At 26.0% G+C, this 14,345-nt stretch overlaps 6 protein-coding genes across 11 annotated transcripts; 4 read left to right on the forward strand and 2 right to left on the reverse strand.

Moving 5' to 3' along the window:
* Positions 1-269: 269 nt before the first annotated feature.
* On the forward strand, positions 270-1,880 carry Ntmt (N-terminal methyltransferase). 2 transcript variants are annotated; one of them, XM_035885670.2, is made up of 4 exons: positions 270-788; positions 930-1,113; positions 1,189-1,297; positions 1,388-1,880. In XM_035885670.2, the coding sequence occupies exons 1-4, from the start codon at positions 621-623 to the stop codon at positions 1,608-1,610; spliced, it is 684 nt and encodes a 227-aa protein (XP_035741563.1). In that variant the 5' UTR covers positions 270-620; the 3' UTR covers positions 1,611-1,880. The 2 variants fall into 2 exon arrangements, with proteins under 2 accessions (XP_035741563.1, XP_035741552.1); XM_035885659.2 differs by having other exon boundaries at positions 270-803; positions 1,388-1,879.
* Positions 1,851-3,698, reverse strand: LOC118450137 (heparin sulfate O-sulfotransferase). Its single transcript, XM_035885597.2, has 7 exons — positions 3,397-3,698; positions 3,053-3,282; positions 2,892-2,977; positions 2,642-2,780; positions 2,471-2,568; positions 2,254-2,411; positions 1,851-2,172 (listed from the first exon to the last, which is right to left on the reverse strand). The coding sequence occupies exons 1-7, from the start codon at positions 3,506-3,508 to the stop codon at positions 1,961-1,963; spliced, it is 1,035 nt and encodes a 344-aa protein (XP_035741490.1). The 5' UTR covers positions 3,509-3,698; the 3' UTR covers positions 1,851-1,960.
* Positions 3,699-3,874: 176 nt separating this feature from the next.
* On the forward strand, positions 3,875-5,236 carry MED21 (mediator complex subunit 21). Of its 2 annotated transcripts, XM_035885685.2 has the most exons (4): positions 3,875-4,046; positions 4,293-4,380; positions 4,511-4,622; positions 4,708-5,236. In XM_035885685.2, exons 2-4 carry the CDS (start codon positions 4,339-4,341, stop codon positions 5,091-5,093), a joined length of 540 nt encoding a protein of 179 aa, XP_035741578.1. In that variant the 5' UTR covers positions 3,875-4,046; positions 4,293-4,338; the 3' UTR covers positions 5,094-5,236. The 2 variants fall into 2 exon arrangements, with proteins under 2 accessions (XP_035741578.1, XP_085514836.1); XM_085658710.1 differs by having other exon boundaries at positions 3,875-4,380; positions 4,708-5,235.
* A 176-nt stretch (positions 5,237-5,412) lies between these two features.
* Positions 5,413-9,638, forward strand: Sas-4 (spindle assembly abnormal 4). Its single transcript, XM_035881963.2, has 4 exons — positions 5,413-5,557; positions 5,866-9,053; positions 9,140-9,335; positions 9,446-9,638. Exons 2-4 carry the CDS (start codon positions 5,887-5,889, stop codon positions 9,572-9,574), a joined length of 3,492 nt encoding a protein of 1,163 aa, XP_035737856.2. The 5' UTR covers positions 5,413-5,557; positions 5,866-5,886; the 3' UTR covers positions 9,575-9,638.
* Positions 9,639-10,074: 436 nt separating this feature from the next.
* On the forward strand, positions 10,075-12,213 carry LOC118451090 (serine/threonine-protein phosphatase PGAM5, mitochondrial-like). Of its 4 annotated transcripts, none has more exons than XM_035887253.2 (6): positions 10,075-10,336; positions 10,421-10,599; positions 10,740-10,954; positions 11,054-11,184; positions 11,778-11,938; positions 11,992-12,213. In XM_035887253.2, the coding sequence occupies exons 1-5, from the start codon at positions 10,158-10,160 to the stop codon at positions 11,926-11,928; spliced, it is 855 nt and encodes a 284-aa protein (XP_035743146.1). In that variant the 5' UTR covers positions 10,075-10,157; the 3' UTR covers positions 11,929-11,938; positions 11,992-12,213. The 4 variants fall into 4 exon arrangements, with proteins under 4 accessions (XP_035743146.1, XP_035743143.1, XP_035743145.1 ...); XM_035887250.2 differs by having other exon boundaries at positions 11,778-11,919; positions 11,983-12,213; XM_035887252.2 differs by having other exon boundaries at positions 11,778-11,919.
* A 55-nt stretch (positions 12,214-12,268) lies between these two features.
* LOC118451089 (nuclear speckle splicing regulatory protein 1) lies at positions 12,269-14,215 on the reverse strand. The gene is made up of 3 exons (XM_085658509.1): positions 14,082-14,215; positions 13,955-14,012; positions 12,269-13,525 (listed from the first exon to the last, which is right to left on the reverse strand). The coding sequence occupies exons 2-3, from the start codon at positions 13,981-13,983 to the stop codon at positions 12,403-12,405; spliced, it is 1,152 nt and encodes a 383-aa protein (XP_085514635.1). The 5' UTR covers positions 13,984-14,012; positions 14,082-14,215; the 3' UTR covers positions 12,269-12,402.
* Positions 14,216-14,345: the final 130 nt, after the last annotated feature.

Here is a 14,345-nt window from a genome sequence, read left to right on the forward strand (position 1 = left end):
AGTTTTCATTTATACTTTTCTGAACTACTTATGTACCAGTGATTATCAAACGCGATAATCGAAAGAAAATTATTCTTTTAATTTAAATAAAATTGATGAAATATTGTACGTCCATAAACAAACACAAAATTTAATACTTTAAACGAACATATTTTAACCAATGCAGGATAAGGACACTAGTAACTAATAACAAGTTTCTAATGTAATTGGATGTGACCAGAGTAACTAAAATTCTTCATTTTTATTGGTTGTTTAATCCTATTTTTAAAAATATAAAATAATAGTACACGTGTTCATTTTGGCATAAAAAGTAATGAAAAACTATTAAACATGTATTTAATTGTTTTTTCTTAAAAATTGTAATATTGAAAATTATTATATCAAATTTAACATCTACATACATAGAAAAAGCAAAATGTCAGCGTATGATATAATTCTGAACACAACACAATATTAACGAATGAAAGCAAGTGTTAAAGTGATTGAGATTTGAATAATTACTACGATATCAAAATATTGATCATAAATCATTGATTCAGCAATAAAGTGACCTTATTGATTTTTGATTATACGTTTACTCAATTAATTTAACATCGCCAAAAAAAGTATAAAATTTTAACATGGAAGAAATAAATGATACAGAACTACTTGATAATAGGTTTTATAAAGCTTCTGAAAAATATTGGGATCGTATTCCTCCTACTGTTGATGGAATGCTAGGTGGTTTTGGATTTTTATCAGAAAAGGATATAGATGGTTCATCACATTTTCTATTTTCATTATTTGAGGTATATCATATAGAGGTATAAAATTTAACCAATGATTTGTTTACTATGTTGTACTTCTTATAACTATGATTAAAGTTATGTATTAAAATTTCCAAGAAAATAGAAAAATGCTTTATTTTAAATAATTATTAATGGTTTCAGTTAATAAATCCACCATCAAGACAAAAAGCATTGGATTGCGGTGCTGGAATTGGTCGTGTAACAAAAAACTTATTAATAAATCATTTTGAAAGTGTTGATTTATTAGAACAGAATCCAAAATTTATAGAAACTGCAAAAACGTATTTAAGTACCTGTATTTCAAGAGTAGACTTTCATTGTAGTGGTAATATTTAAATGATAAATATATATAAAATAATTAAAATTCATGCGTTATATATCTTTTTATGAATGTTTTAAGCGCTACAAAATTTTTATCCAAAACCACAAAAGTATGATGTTATTTGGTGCCAATGGGTTCTAGGTTATATTCGTGATGATGATTTAATAGAATTTCTCAAAAATTGTGTGTAAGTTTAAATATATTTCCAAAATTAATGAAATCATACTAATGATCAATATTGTTTTTATATATTTTAAATTTTTATAAACTTTTGCAGGTCAGGTTTAAAAAAGAAAGGTGTGTTAGTTGTAAAAGACAATGTAACAAGCTCCAATGTATTGGAGTTTGATACAACAGATTCTTCTGTAACAAGACCATATAAAGACTTAGTAGGTATATTTGAGAAAGCTGGATTGATTTGCATAAAAAAAAAATTACAACGTTATATGCCTTCTGGTTTATATCCAGTTTATATGTTTGCTCTTAAACCAAAAAACTAATCTGTGAAAATATTGAATAATCGATAATAGAATAATGGATATAAAATAATTTTGTTCATGTTACTTTCTTATTCTTTGTTCATATTTTTATAATAAATTAATTTTTGATTGAAATAAATAGTACTAAATTTATCAAATTAAAATAAACATCAAAACTTTTATTTGGATATAATGATAAATCAAACATTAAATTTTTAATCCAATTTAACACATGTAGTGAGGATCATCAATGACTAATGTCATAACAGTACAATAATAAACTTTATTCTGATACCATGAGTAAATTATATAAAAGTATCTCGAATGTAATAATCAAAAAAATGATATTTTTCGATATAAAAAAATGCTTTTTATTTAGGTCGTATTTTTTCATACATAAATCGTTGATTAATATCTTGAAGAGAAGCACTTATGAGACGCTTTTTAACAGTATGAAAATGAGTTAAAGCAAAATTATATAATTCATTTTCCATTTTCCAAACAACTGTTTTTTGAATTTTTTCCACTGTTTCCGGTAACGGATCAATTTTTTGCGTCGTTTGTCGTAAATGCGATTTGTTATCTAAAAATATTTTCATGTCTTACACGTTTAATAATAAAACATCGATATATAAACTTAAAGCATAAACATTTATCAACTTACTATATAAAAACGATTCGTACGCCCCTTTGAAGAATCGTGGAAATACAATCTGTAATATTTGTACAAATTCTGCTAATTCTTCAGTAACACCTACTAAAAGATAATGTCTTTGTAAATTTCTCTTAGCTTCTTCTAATGCCCATTTATTTCCAACTTCCCTATAGTAAAATAAAATTTTTAAATAACACACAGATATATTTTCACATTGAAATCTTACCAGCAAGCTGGATCATGACCACATAAAAAAGGAATTTGAAGCCACATATTATTAGGATCACAGTCAGGTTGACCAATATTGACACATTCATCAAATGTCTATGACAATACAAATGAATTATCTACTAATAATTTTATATACTATAATGATAAAAATTATTTATTCACTAACTTTAGTATCACCATGTTTTTTTCTTATGAGATGAGGTCTAAAATTATCGCCATATCGTAAAAAATAATAATAAGATACAAATCTATCTAAAGGTTTCCGTAATATATTTATATAAAGAGGAGTTTGTTTTACACCAAATCTGAAAAAACCAAACTTTCTATATGATTAAAATTTTCAGAATAAATATGTAAAATATAAAGTCATTTAAATAATCAGTCATATATTCTTTTAAATGTAATATGTAACTTACTTCTCAAAATTTAAAAAGGCCATATGGCCATGATAAAATGCTGGCTTTATTGCGTTCCATGTTGATATATTATTTACAAATTGAATCTACGATTGAAAGGAAAATTTAAAAGTTAATTTATAAAAAAAATCAAATAAATTATTTATTTGAATGTGAAATACCTGATTGAAAAGTGTAAGCGTGTGCATGTTATTTGTTACATTAATATGTAAAACATGATATTTATTTTGTTTGCACAAATCATAAACCAAACCCACAAAACTCGTAGAGGCTGTTTTGGGAACTCTATTATATATTATAACAATTTCCTCATAATTTGTTGGCTTGTATATTCGTATATCGGATTTGACATTATCTTTTAGTTCATTTTGAATCTGTACAACGGCATCGTCTGGAAGTACGAATGGATACTCTATGTTATTCCATCACCTTTAACAAAATGAAATATTAACAAAATACACTTGTTTTTGAGTCACAAAAGTTAGCACGAAAATATAGCGCATACGTAATGATTGGTAGTTTTCTTCCAAAAAATTTATTCTCAACTTCAAATAGAGAATTGTAACAGTCAATATTAACATCACAATCCATTGGGGCATAAAATTTCTGAGTATCATTTTTCGGTTGATCTACAGCATTATATGCATTATTATTCAGTTCAAGCGATATGAACTTTCCCAATAAAGTTTCAAACGATTCCAAGTAATTCGAAGTAGTTTCAAAACGTTTACATTAATACAAATAGATTCGCATTACATATTATATCGAAATACGTACACAGTTGTCCATGTACGAATGCGTGTATCGTTGTCGATACATCGAAACAATAATTCGATATTTTTCAAAAAGATCGATATCGATATTCAATTGTGCGTCTAGTATTATCGATGACTACATTGAAAGAATCGAGATTAGAATGAATTTCCATAGTTAAATCCATGATGATATATATTATATAGTTAATATATATTTTGTTCATAAAATAAATGTAATAAAGTAACTAACATTATTTAAATAAAACGTATCTCTAAATGATAATTGAATTTGTTGTAATATTGATAGATGGCGTTATATTATATTTTCTGTTACGTTGCCAATTCTTGATGCTATAAAACGATAATTCTTACAAGTATCTGGGATTTGTTTGTCGAAAGAGTGAGCTTTTTGTTGACATTACACGGTTTATATAAGAAACATTTAAATAAATTTAATAATATACCAAAAATTACATAGATCTAGAATTGAAGAAATTAAACAGATTTAATTAATGTATATTATAGTTACAATATTATTCTATGTCAAAATTCGCGTATATATATTTTAATCAAATAATTGAAAAATACAATATTATAAATATATTTGTGTTTTAATAATGTTACAAGAATGAACTATTATTTTTAGTAAAGATTTAATTGGTTTTCAATTTTCATTTATAAACTTTATCACTATGGCTGATCGTTTAACACAATTGCAAGATACTATAAATCAGGTAATTTATCATATTTAATATTTAATTTTTAATTAGTAGCCAATAATATTATAATTTTTAATATTATAATATTTCTAATTTCTAATTCATATTTCTAATTTTATTAACATCTATATATTTATGTTTATAGCAAGCAGAACATTTTTGCAATAGTGTTGGTATATTGCAACAGTATTCTACACCAAGTAAATTTCCTGGTTTTGATCGAATCGGTACTCCACAACCACATCAACCACAAGAAGGTGTACATAAGTATATTATTATATTAATTCTATATTTTTTATTATTTTGAATTATCAATTTTTATACTATATATATATATTTTAGATTATGCAGCATTATTTGCAACTTTAATTGCAAGATGTGCAAAGGATATTGATACATTAATAGAAAGTCTTCCAAGCGAAGAATCGTCACAGGAACTTCAAGTAGCTAGTTTAAGTCGTTTAGAACAAGAAAATCAGGAAGCTGGTAAGCAACTTGAAGAAGTAGTAAGACAAGGAGAATCTTTACTTCAACGAATTCAAGCAGCTTTGCAAGACATTGCTCAGAGCCAATTAGATATGCAGAACCCTGCATCAACTGCTGTACTTAATATTAATTTAAATCCTGCCATGACCTTCAAACAAGAAAATTTGAGTTCCACAAATTCCATGCCTTCCAATAATGTGCATCAACTCTCCAATTCATCACCAAGTTCAATAAATCAGTAATATAATTACTTATTTTATGTATATTTTTACCCAGCACTTTTAATTAATTTATAATAAATTAGATTTAATTTGTAATATTGTAATTATATAAATATAATCTGTATATTTCGTTTATATAAATTATTCTTACAATATAAACATAAATATAGAAACGAATATGTGCATATATGAATATATGTTTTTAATATAATTTTGACTCCATTTTTTTGTTGATGTGTTAATACTGTAGCTCTATTTACTTTTCTACTTACTATTAATTGTTCAGTAGTTTAAAAATTATATCTGAAGTTGCTGTTAATTGCATTGCTTTCAGAGAACTCTTGTGGTTATTTTAAGAAGTATAGAATATTTGAAATTAAGCAAGTTTTTACAATTTGTGTGGTAGCGTTATGCCATATATTAATGTTTAATTTATGTATTATACTAAACAAAGTTTATTAATTATATCCTTTTTACAAAACAAGGTGAATGGACATTTATGAACATTTAACATTTTTTTAATATCAAATACGCGATATGTGATAATAAAGACATAACCGTACTTGTCACACTTGTTGAATATTTGATTATAATTTATTTTACGTCATAACACTAACTTTTTAATAAATTTCTATTTAATTTATATAGGATTCATATCTTTAATAAATATATATATATATATTTATTTAATATATTTAAGTATCACTTTGATAAGTTCTTTTACTTCATTATAATTAATAATATAACTTTCTATACGCGATTGTTTCTACATAATATGTTTTGTTCTGTTAAGAAATATTATGCGACTTAAATAATGGATTTAGAAACATCATTGGTTGAACGTTTACAAAAACTAAGACAATGGCAGATTGAACAGCAGGAACGTCTTACAAGACAACAACAGGAACAGCGGCAGAAATTGACTCAGGAACAATTACGCATGTATGAAGTTTTAAGACTACCTATTCAGGAAATAGGATTTGATAATAGAATATTGTGTGAAAATAGTTGGTACGAAGATGCACATTTAAGTGCGAATACAACTGATCATGCAGATGATTGTAAACAAGAACAAATTGATAAAGATGTGAAAAAAATAATTCAAGAACAATCTACAAATGATAATAATAACATAAATAAGTCTGATTATATATCTTTATTTACTAATTCAAATATAAGTACCATTGATGAATCTTTTCAAGAAGAAAAGTCTCTAACTGAATTAAAAAAATCTTCAAATGATGTTGGCAAACAAACCTTAAGTAAACCGAAATATCAAGAAGAAAATGAAAAAGATAATGCCAAAAATGATTGTAATTCAAATAATGAAAATATATATATAACATCCCAAAAAAAGAAAATTCATCTAATAGACCATTTATTAGAAGGAATAGAACCATTACCACCTGATAAACCTGTAAATAGAAGTTTTCTTATTGACGATATTCCAGTGCCATCTCCAAAGAAAGACTTTAAAACTCTGCTAGAAGAAAAGTTGAAAGAGTATAAGCCAATATTTAACAAAGAATCAAATGATAAAATACAAAATCAAATTAAAAGACCATTTTTAAAAAAAGGACAAGGCCTAGCTAGATTCAGAATGATTCAAACTTCAAAAAACATTCCAGTTAATGTAAAATCTTGCGCTATTCCTGTATCAATTAAACAAATTGCTAAGAAACAAATTAATCCTAAAAATAATAAAAATGATAATACAAAAAATAAGCCTAAGTTATCTAAAAATGTGCCTTCAAGGAAGTGCATTGCTGCTATTAATGTGGTACAACAACAGTTAAATTTAAAGAACGTTCCTCCTCCAAAAAAAATTTATTCTGAAAAAAACGAAGCTGTATTAGCAAATATCGAATCAAGTATAAATTCAAATATTATTGAAATAAATAGTTCTGATATTGATTTGAAAACACAAAGAGAAATGGAAGAAATAAGAATATTTGAACTTTTAGAAGAAAAAGCAGAAAATTCTAGTTTGTGTTCAACCTCAAGTACTGTAGTTGCATTTCTACAACAATCAACGCCTTTCAAAATAAGGCAAAAAATTCGGGATACAGAAGATAATATAAATAATCCAATACAACAAGATATTGTTCATAAAATTAGTCCTAGAAGACTTCAATTGACTGATACTCAATCAATACCATCAAATCAAAAGACTGAATCTGATGTTAATTCTTTCTGGGAAACCATACCTATAAAAAACCCAAATGAAATTCTAGAGAATAATCAAATATTAAAAAAACAAAATACATCTAATGTATTAAAAAATGAAAAATCTGATCAAATGTTCATTCAAAATCATATAGAACATATACACGATGAAATAAACTGCGACATTCAAAATTCTGTATATTCTAACGAAATAGATGTAGGTTTACATGTCAGATTTTCTGAATATAATGAGTATAAAACTATTGGCTTAACTGACAATTCCAGCATATCTAGTACTGAATCTCTGTCACAAAAAGATTATAACGATGAAAGAGCTTGGAGTGATTGCAGTGAATTATCTGATTCCTCTGATACAAATGTACAATTAATAAAATCCAGAACATTCAAGACAAATGAAGTTGCAAATGAAGCTTGTGATTTTACCAATACATATACAAATAAGATTATGAAAGAGGAAATAGATCAACATGAGATAAAAAAAACGCAAGAAACAATTTTCAAATCTGAACTTTTAAAAAATCGTTTATTAGAATTAGAAAAAGAAATTGATATTTTTCGCAAAGAAAATGCAGCTTTGTCTTCACAACGTCATAAATTGCAAGAAGATTATCGATGTTTTCTGAAAGAAATAAAAGAAAAAAAATTAATTTTAGAAGACAATAAAAAGAGAATAGATTGCTTAGAAGAGGAAAAAAGAAAATTGATACGTGAAAAAACCGTACTTGAATCAAGATTACGTGATTCTCAAGAAAAGGCTCATCAAAATAAACTGGAAAGACAACAAATTCAGGACTTAAAAGAGCAGTTAGAAAAATTACAAATTGAACTTAGGAGCAAAGAAAGTAAATGGAATGCAGCACAAGCTAGACATAGAAGTCAAATGAGAATATTAAAAATGGAAAATATAAAATTAAAGGAAGAAGTAGAACGCTTAATAAAAACAAAAACATATAATCCTAAAACTACAAAAAGTATAGGTACATTTTCAAATACAAAAGCTTTACATCAAATTAATAAACAGCTTAGTGAAGAAATGAAAGAAGTCATAAAAAATGATTCTTCATTAGAAGATGATGATAAAATGTCGAAAACAATGTTAGATGCCATAAATTTAGAACATGAATATGTAAAAAGTGATTATGAAATAGATAGTCATAGTAATGAAGATCATAATCGTAATAGTAATAAAAGTAATATCAACATTTCTAAAGAGTATGAACAATGTATGCAAAATATTATTAAGAAACGTAATCTGTATGAAAATTTATTGAAGAATGCTACATCAAGTTCCATTGAAGTTTCAAATGTAATAAAAGCATCAGAATTGAATAAATTAAAATGTGAAGCAAATGGTAGTAGAAAGAATCAAAATAAAAAAGAAAATGGAAATAGTAAGTCACAAATTGATAAAGATACGTGTATGGATGAAAAAGATAAAGTTACTCTAAATTATGAAAACGATGATGATATAATAAAAATTTCTCAAAAATTACCATTAACTTCTATCTCATCTAAAGAATTATTACATGCATACAAGAGAACTATTTCTCCAAAAGAGTTTAAAACTAATGAACAAGTACAATGTATTGAACATCCTAATGGATGTACTGAACTGTGGTATCCCAATGGTAATGTTAAAAAAATTTTTCCTGACAAAAGTATAACAAAAATGTTATATTACAATGGTGATGTTCGTGAAACACAAAAAGATGGAAAAGTAAAATATTTTTATGCTTCAACACGGACATGGCATACAACAATGCCCGATGGTCTTGAAATTTTAGAATTTCCGAAGTAAGTTGAAATACATATTTATAAAAACTTACAATTATAAGAAATAAAGGGATTATTGTTATAAGTTATATTAATATTTTATACAGTGGTCAAGTGGAAAAGCGTTCACAAAATGGCATGGTTGAAATATCATTTCCAGATGGTTCGATACAAATAATTAAAGTAGATGGATATGAAAAATGGAAATTGCCAGATGGAACAATTGCAGAAACCTTTGCAAATGGAGAAAAAGTTGTTATTCTACCCAATGGACAACGAGAAATACATACAAAAGATCATAAAGTAATTAAAACAAAAGCTTACAATGAATTAATCCTTCTATTTAACATTAATAATTTAGCGAATTCCGCTAAAAATAAAATTAAACAACTATAAACATTTTCTTTTCCTAGAGACGAGAATATCCTGATGGTACAATTAAATTGGTTTATCCAGATGGTATACAAGAGACACGTTATTCTAATGGCAGAATAAGACTTAAAGACCAAGCTGGTAATCTTCTTATGGATTCTCATTATTAAATAAAAATTTTATATTCATTTATTGTAATAAAATGATATAAGCTAAAAATATTAAATTGGAAATATAAATTATATGATGTATATAATTTTGAAATGTTACAATTTATATGTAGTATAATATATAATTATTTTTATCTAATATATAATAAAACTAATTGAATTTTGTATTTTAAAAAAGTAATATAAGATATAAAATACTTTGGCTCTTAGAAAATTTAAATGGAATTAGAATATACATACATGAATATAGAAATATTCATACTTGAATATGAGAGTATATCTTAGGGATTTTAGAAAAATCTCCCGAAATTACTAACGCGTTACTAACACTTATGGTACTGTTATCCAATCAGAATACTTATTTAATCTTGAATTTCAAAAAAGATGGCTTATTATTGGATATTGTAAATAGCTTTATGTTTATATTTTTGCAACCATTTTTGCGAATTACAATAAAACTCTCTAGATTTATAGTGAACTTTTGAATAATTTATTGACTAGTGTATATATTGGTGTACATACGTGCGCTTCCCCCTAGCAAAATTATTAAATTTCAAACATTTTCATTGTATTATTTTAAAAAATGTCAGTCTTTTTACGATTTCAAAAATGGACCGTTGTAGGTTTAGGTGCTTTAAGTGGTGCAGCATTATTTTATTACAATGCCTATGGTGATTGTGAATCTTCTTGTGTACAAAACTCTTGGACAACAAATTTCACGCCTTCTGTAAAATGGGATCATAACTGGGACAGGTTCTTTGGGTTTTTACATTGTTTATATCTAAAAAAAAGTTTTTTTTATTGTTTATAATAATGGATGGAAACACATATTTTTTTATGTTACAGGCGAGATCCAAAAAGTTTGGTGAAGCCTTTGAAAATAAATAATGAAATAGATGAAAATAAATATAATGAAGAATTTGCAGCAAAAAGAGCCAAACATATGAGGCATTTGGTACTTATTAGACATGGACAATATAATACTGCGGGAAAAATAGATTCTGAAAAAGTTCTTACTGAACTTGGTTAGTTATTAAAAATTATTTATATAATTTTAATCTTAAATAAGCAATTTTAATATCTGCTTAAATCATATATAATTATTTTATAATATAGTTAGATATATATACAAATATAGTGTACATTTATATTTATATTTATATAGGTCGACATCAAGCTGAAACAACTGGAAAAAGATTAGCAGAATTAGACGTATCTTATTCTCTAATAGTTAGATCAACAATGACAAGAGCTCAAGAAACTTCTAAAATAATAGAAAAAAGTCTTCCAAATGTACCAACTGAAGATGATAGCCTTTTAACTGAAGGTGCACCTATTCCACCTGAACCACCAATAGGCAATTGGATGTCAGAACGATATGTGTGTATAAATTACATTAGTGATATATTATTATTTTAATTTTTTAATAATTAGTAATTTGCAATGTAACTATTAATTAAATTTTATGACAAATTTTAGTTTTACCAAGATGGACCTAGAATAGAAGCAGCATTTAGAAAATATTTCCATCGAGCAGACCCTAAGCAAGAAAAAGATACTGTTACTATTCTTGTTTGTCATGCAAATGTTATTAGATATTTTGTTTGCAGGTAAATATTATGATCATTTTTTATATTACATTCTGTTCTTTTGATCCATTAGTTTTAATGAATCCTTCTTGGTATACAATATATTATATTATAACAAATATATATATTGAATTTTATATCACAATTTTTATGTAACTCAAAACACCATGAGTGTTGAGAAAAACATGAATTAAGGAAGTTTTTAATAATTTCTTCACTTTAAAATAATTTCAAGTTGTGCACTACACTCCAGGCACTTTGAACAGCTCTTATTTATATAGAATGAATAATTTTTACTCCAAAAAATACTATATTCTTTGAAGCCTCTGTAATAATAATCAGTAGATTTGAAAACGCATTTCCAATTCTGTCATAAAAAATATTCATAAATCATGCAATGTGCAAATTGTTTTAATTGAGCTCAAAGTTGGTCTGGGATGTCCTATACCTCACAGGCACAACTAGGATTAAAAACTAAAAAAATAAATGTATCTGAAATAAAATATTTTAAACTGAAAGAGGCTTACAGAATTAAAGATTCGAGTTGCATAATATATCACTATAATTCGAGTTCTAAATTATAGTTTGTACATATATATTTTTTTATTTTTTAGAGCTTTACAATTTCCTCCAGAAGCTTGGATGCGTATGTCTTTAAATCATGGAAGCATTACTTGGTTGTGTATATATCCTAATGGAAGAGTAACAATGCATTGTCTTGGAGATACTGGTCATATGTTACCTCAAAATATTTCAGTTAGTTAATAATAATGAGGTATATAATTAATTTACTGCTTTAAGATGAAATGTGTAATTCAGTATTTCCAGATGCGAAGAAAATCATGAAAGAAATTAAATTTTGTATTTATAAAAGTATTTCTATAGTGTGTGTATATGTGAGGTTCACACTTTTTCCTGTAAAATGCATATATGGATGAAGATAATACATAATGAAATGAATTGGAATGTTTCATATAATATGGAAATCAACTTATTATCTACGATTTGTTACGTTTATTAAGACATTTTATTTGGCAGTGTAAAAATATACAAACATGCATTAAGCAAACATAATTGTAGATTTTATACAAGTGAATATAAGAAATTTTTCTAAGTAGAAATGATTTATTTTGAACTTATTTATGTTCTATGTAGCATTAATTTATTGAATATAAATTTATCAATAAATTTTTTAAAATATATATGAACTTATAAAGATATCAAAATAACAATAATGTCTTATTGTGTTCCAGTATTCCGTATTGCTTTTCTAGCATAATATCGTTGTAAAGCTGCTTCAAATATAGGACCAACTGTTCTCTTTAACCAAATTGAAGATCTTTCTTTCTTTTGGGCGCTTTCAACTTGGTTCTCTTTATTTTCTTTATTTTTGAATTTTTTATCATCAATATCCTGTGATATTTTTTCAGAATCTTTTATATCGTCTTTATTTTCATCTGAAAGTATTAAATTAGACAGAGTATTAGTTTGAATATCTCGTATTTCACATTTTTGTTTCTTTTTATCTGGCTCTTTAATATCGGAGCTACTGATACTTTTGTCTTTTATATTAATTATACTTTTATTTGTGTTACAAGATTCAGTTTCTTTTTGTAATTCATTATCACTTTCATACGTTTCAATAACCCTTTGTCTATATTGCCTACTTTTTTTACTTTTTTTTACATTACATTTTTTTTCATGTTTTTCATTTGCTACTGTAGAAAATTCATTATTAATTACATTTTCTGCTTCTAAAGTGACATTACTATTTTCTGCATTTTTTGGAATTTTTTCAACTTCTTCTATATTTTCAACAGTTTGTTTATATAAATGTCTATAAAATCCAGACATATCTTGTTGTTTTGTCACATCACCAATACTTTCCAATCTACTCATTTTAGCTTCTTCCTCCTCCATTTTTTTGAATTCTTCTAATTTTGCTCTATATGCAGATGTTACAAAACTTTCTTTATCTGCATACATTGTTCCTTCAGCCTCTCTTTCTTTCTGTACCATTCTTTCTATCCTATGTTCTTGTTCTTTTTTTCTTCGTTCTGCAGCTTTTAAGAAATTTTGTATATATCTTGGTTTCTTTTCTTGAACTTTTATTGTCTTAACTTGATTTTTTGCTCCTATATTATCATATACCTCATCATATTGATAGATAGTTGGATCTTCTTTTAATGCTTTTTGCATGTTAAGCTTAGTTTGCTTTTTCATTTTGTTTTTTTCACTTTCTGCTTTAAGAGCTTTCCTAACCCAATCAGTGCCATCATCTTCATCAGAAGTATCCTCATCCCCAAATACATTTATTGCTTTTGGTGCAGAGAGTTGTTTTTTAGGTATGATTAAACCATATCTGTAATTGTTACATTTATATACGTTAGTATTTTCGGATTCTTATTTGATTAAAAATATATTAACATATTATCGTCCGGAGATATAAAAATATGTTTTTTCTTGACTGCTTGTAAAATACCGGAGATATATAAATAGGGTTTTATATATTGTGCATTAAATACCGGCGACCTATAAATATGTTACAATATATATATAATGTGATATAAAGAAAAATGCAGACATTATATTCTATATGCAGATTATATTACAGACGACTACACACAAAAGTTTTCGCGCATAATCTGAATCGTAAGGTATTAAAATATAGTGTACATTTTTCTAACATAATTTCTTTAGAAAAATCTTTCATAATTATGATTTACAATATTATTAATAATAATATAATGATTATAAATAATTATTAATAACGTAAATTTAATACTCTTACTGTTTATCTTCTTTCTTAATATTTTCCATAATGAATGATCCCTTGTATAATTATTTCACTGAAACTCCAATTGTAGACAACGATCAATAAATTAACAAATATTTATACTGATATTATCATTATATACCATCTGAAGTATGACGTAAAAGTTTGCGTTCGATTTACTCGATACTTGAATCGATCGATTCAAAAAGTAGGAAAGCGTGACGACAGCAACTTGAGATTATTCCCGCAATCCCCCACTCTTGAGTATTTCGACTTTCCATGACTTTCTCCGCCCATATTATCAACGTGTGGACGTCATCAGTGGTATATACAGAATCTTAGTGCAGAATGTCTTATTGAAATGGTGGAGTAACTTTTATAGTTTTGCATAAATTTAAAGTCAAGA

The sequence above is a fragment of the Vespa mandarinia genome, chromosome 8 (genome assembly GCF_050613455.1).
Source record: "Vespa mandarinia isolate Hongniang chromosome 8, ASM5061345v1, whole genome shotgun sequence".
NCBI classification, from domain to species: domain Eukaryota; kingdom Metazoa; phylum Arthropoda; class Insecta; order Hymenoptera; family Vespidae; genus Vespa; species Vespa mandarinia.

Coding starts and splice junctions, on each gene's coding strand:
- Ntmt (XM_035885659.2), top strand. CDS start 621: ATGGAAGAAATAAATGATACAGAACTACTTGATAATAGGTTTTATAAA. Junction 1,114..1,188: donor AGTAGACTTTCATTGTAGTG/GTAATATTTAAA, acceptor GAATGTTTTAAG/CGCTACAAAATTTTTATCCA. Junction 1,298..1,387: donor GAATTTCTCAAAAATTGTGT/GTAAGTTTAAAT, acceptor AAACTTTTGCAG/GTCAGGTTTAAAAAAGAAAG.
- Sas-4 (XM_035881963.2), top strand. CDS start 5,887: ATGGATTTAGAAACATCATTGGTTGAACGTTTACAAAAACTAAGACAA. Junction 9,054..9,139: donor GAAATTTTAGAATTTCCGAA/GTAAGTTGAAAT, acceptor TATTTTATACAG/TGGTCAAGTGGAAAAGCGTT. Junction 9,336..9,445: donor TACATACAAAAGATCATAAA/GTAATTAAAACA, acceptor TTCTTTTCCTAG/AGACGAGAATATCCTGATGG.
- LOC118451089 (XM_085658509.1), bottom strand. CDS start 13,983: ATGGAAAATATTAAGAAAGAAGATAAACA. Junction 13,526..13,954: donor ATTAAGAAAGAAGATAAACA/GTAAGAGTATTA, acceptor TAACAATTACAG/ATATGGTTTAATCATACCTA.
- LOC118450137 (XM_035885597.2), bottom strand. CDS start 3,508: ATGATACTCAGAAATTTTATGCCCCAATGGATTGTGATGTTAATATTG. Junction 2,569..2,641: donor AAAAACATGGTGATACTAAA/GTTAGTGAATAA, acceptor GTATTGTCATAG/ACATTTGATGAATGTGTCAA. Junction 2,412..2,470: donor GGTCATGATCCAGCTTGCTG/GTAAGATTTCAA, acceptor ATTTTACTATAG/GGAAGTTGGAAATAAATGGG.
- LOC118451090 (XM_035887250.2), top strand. CDS start 10,158: ATGTCAGTCTTTTTACGATTTCAAAAATGGACCGTTGTAGGTTTAGGT. Junction 10,337..10,420: donor AACTGGGACAGGTTCTTTGG/GTTTTTACATTG, acceptor TTTATGTTACAG/GCGAGATCCAAAAAGTTTGG. Junction 11,185..11,777: donor ATTAGATATTTTGTTTGCAG/GTAAATATTATG, acceptor TTTATTTTTTAG/AGCTTTACAATTTCCTCCAG.
- MED21 (XM_035885685.2), top strand. CDS start 4,339: ATGGCTGATCGTTTAACACAATTGCAAGATACTATAAATCAG. Junction 4,381..4,510: donor TGCAAGATACTATAAATCAG/GTAATTTATCAT, acceptor TTATGTTTATAG/CAAGCAGAACATTTTTGCAA. Junction 4,623..4,707: donor ACCACATCAACCACAAGAAG/GTGTACATAAGT, acceptor TATATATTTTAG/ATTATGCAGCATTATTTGCA.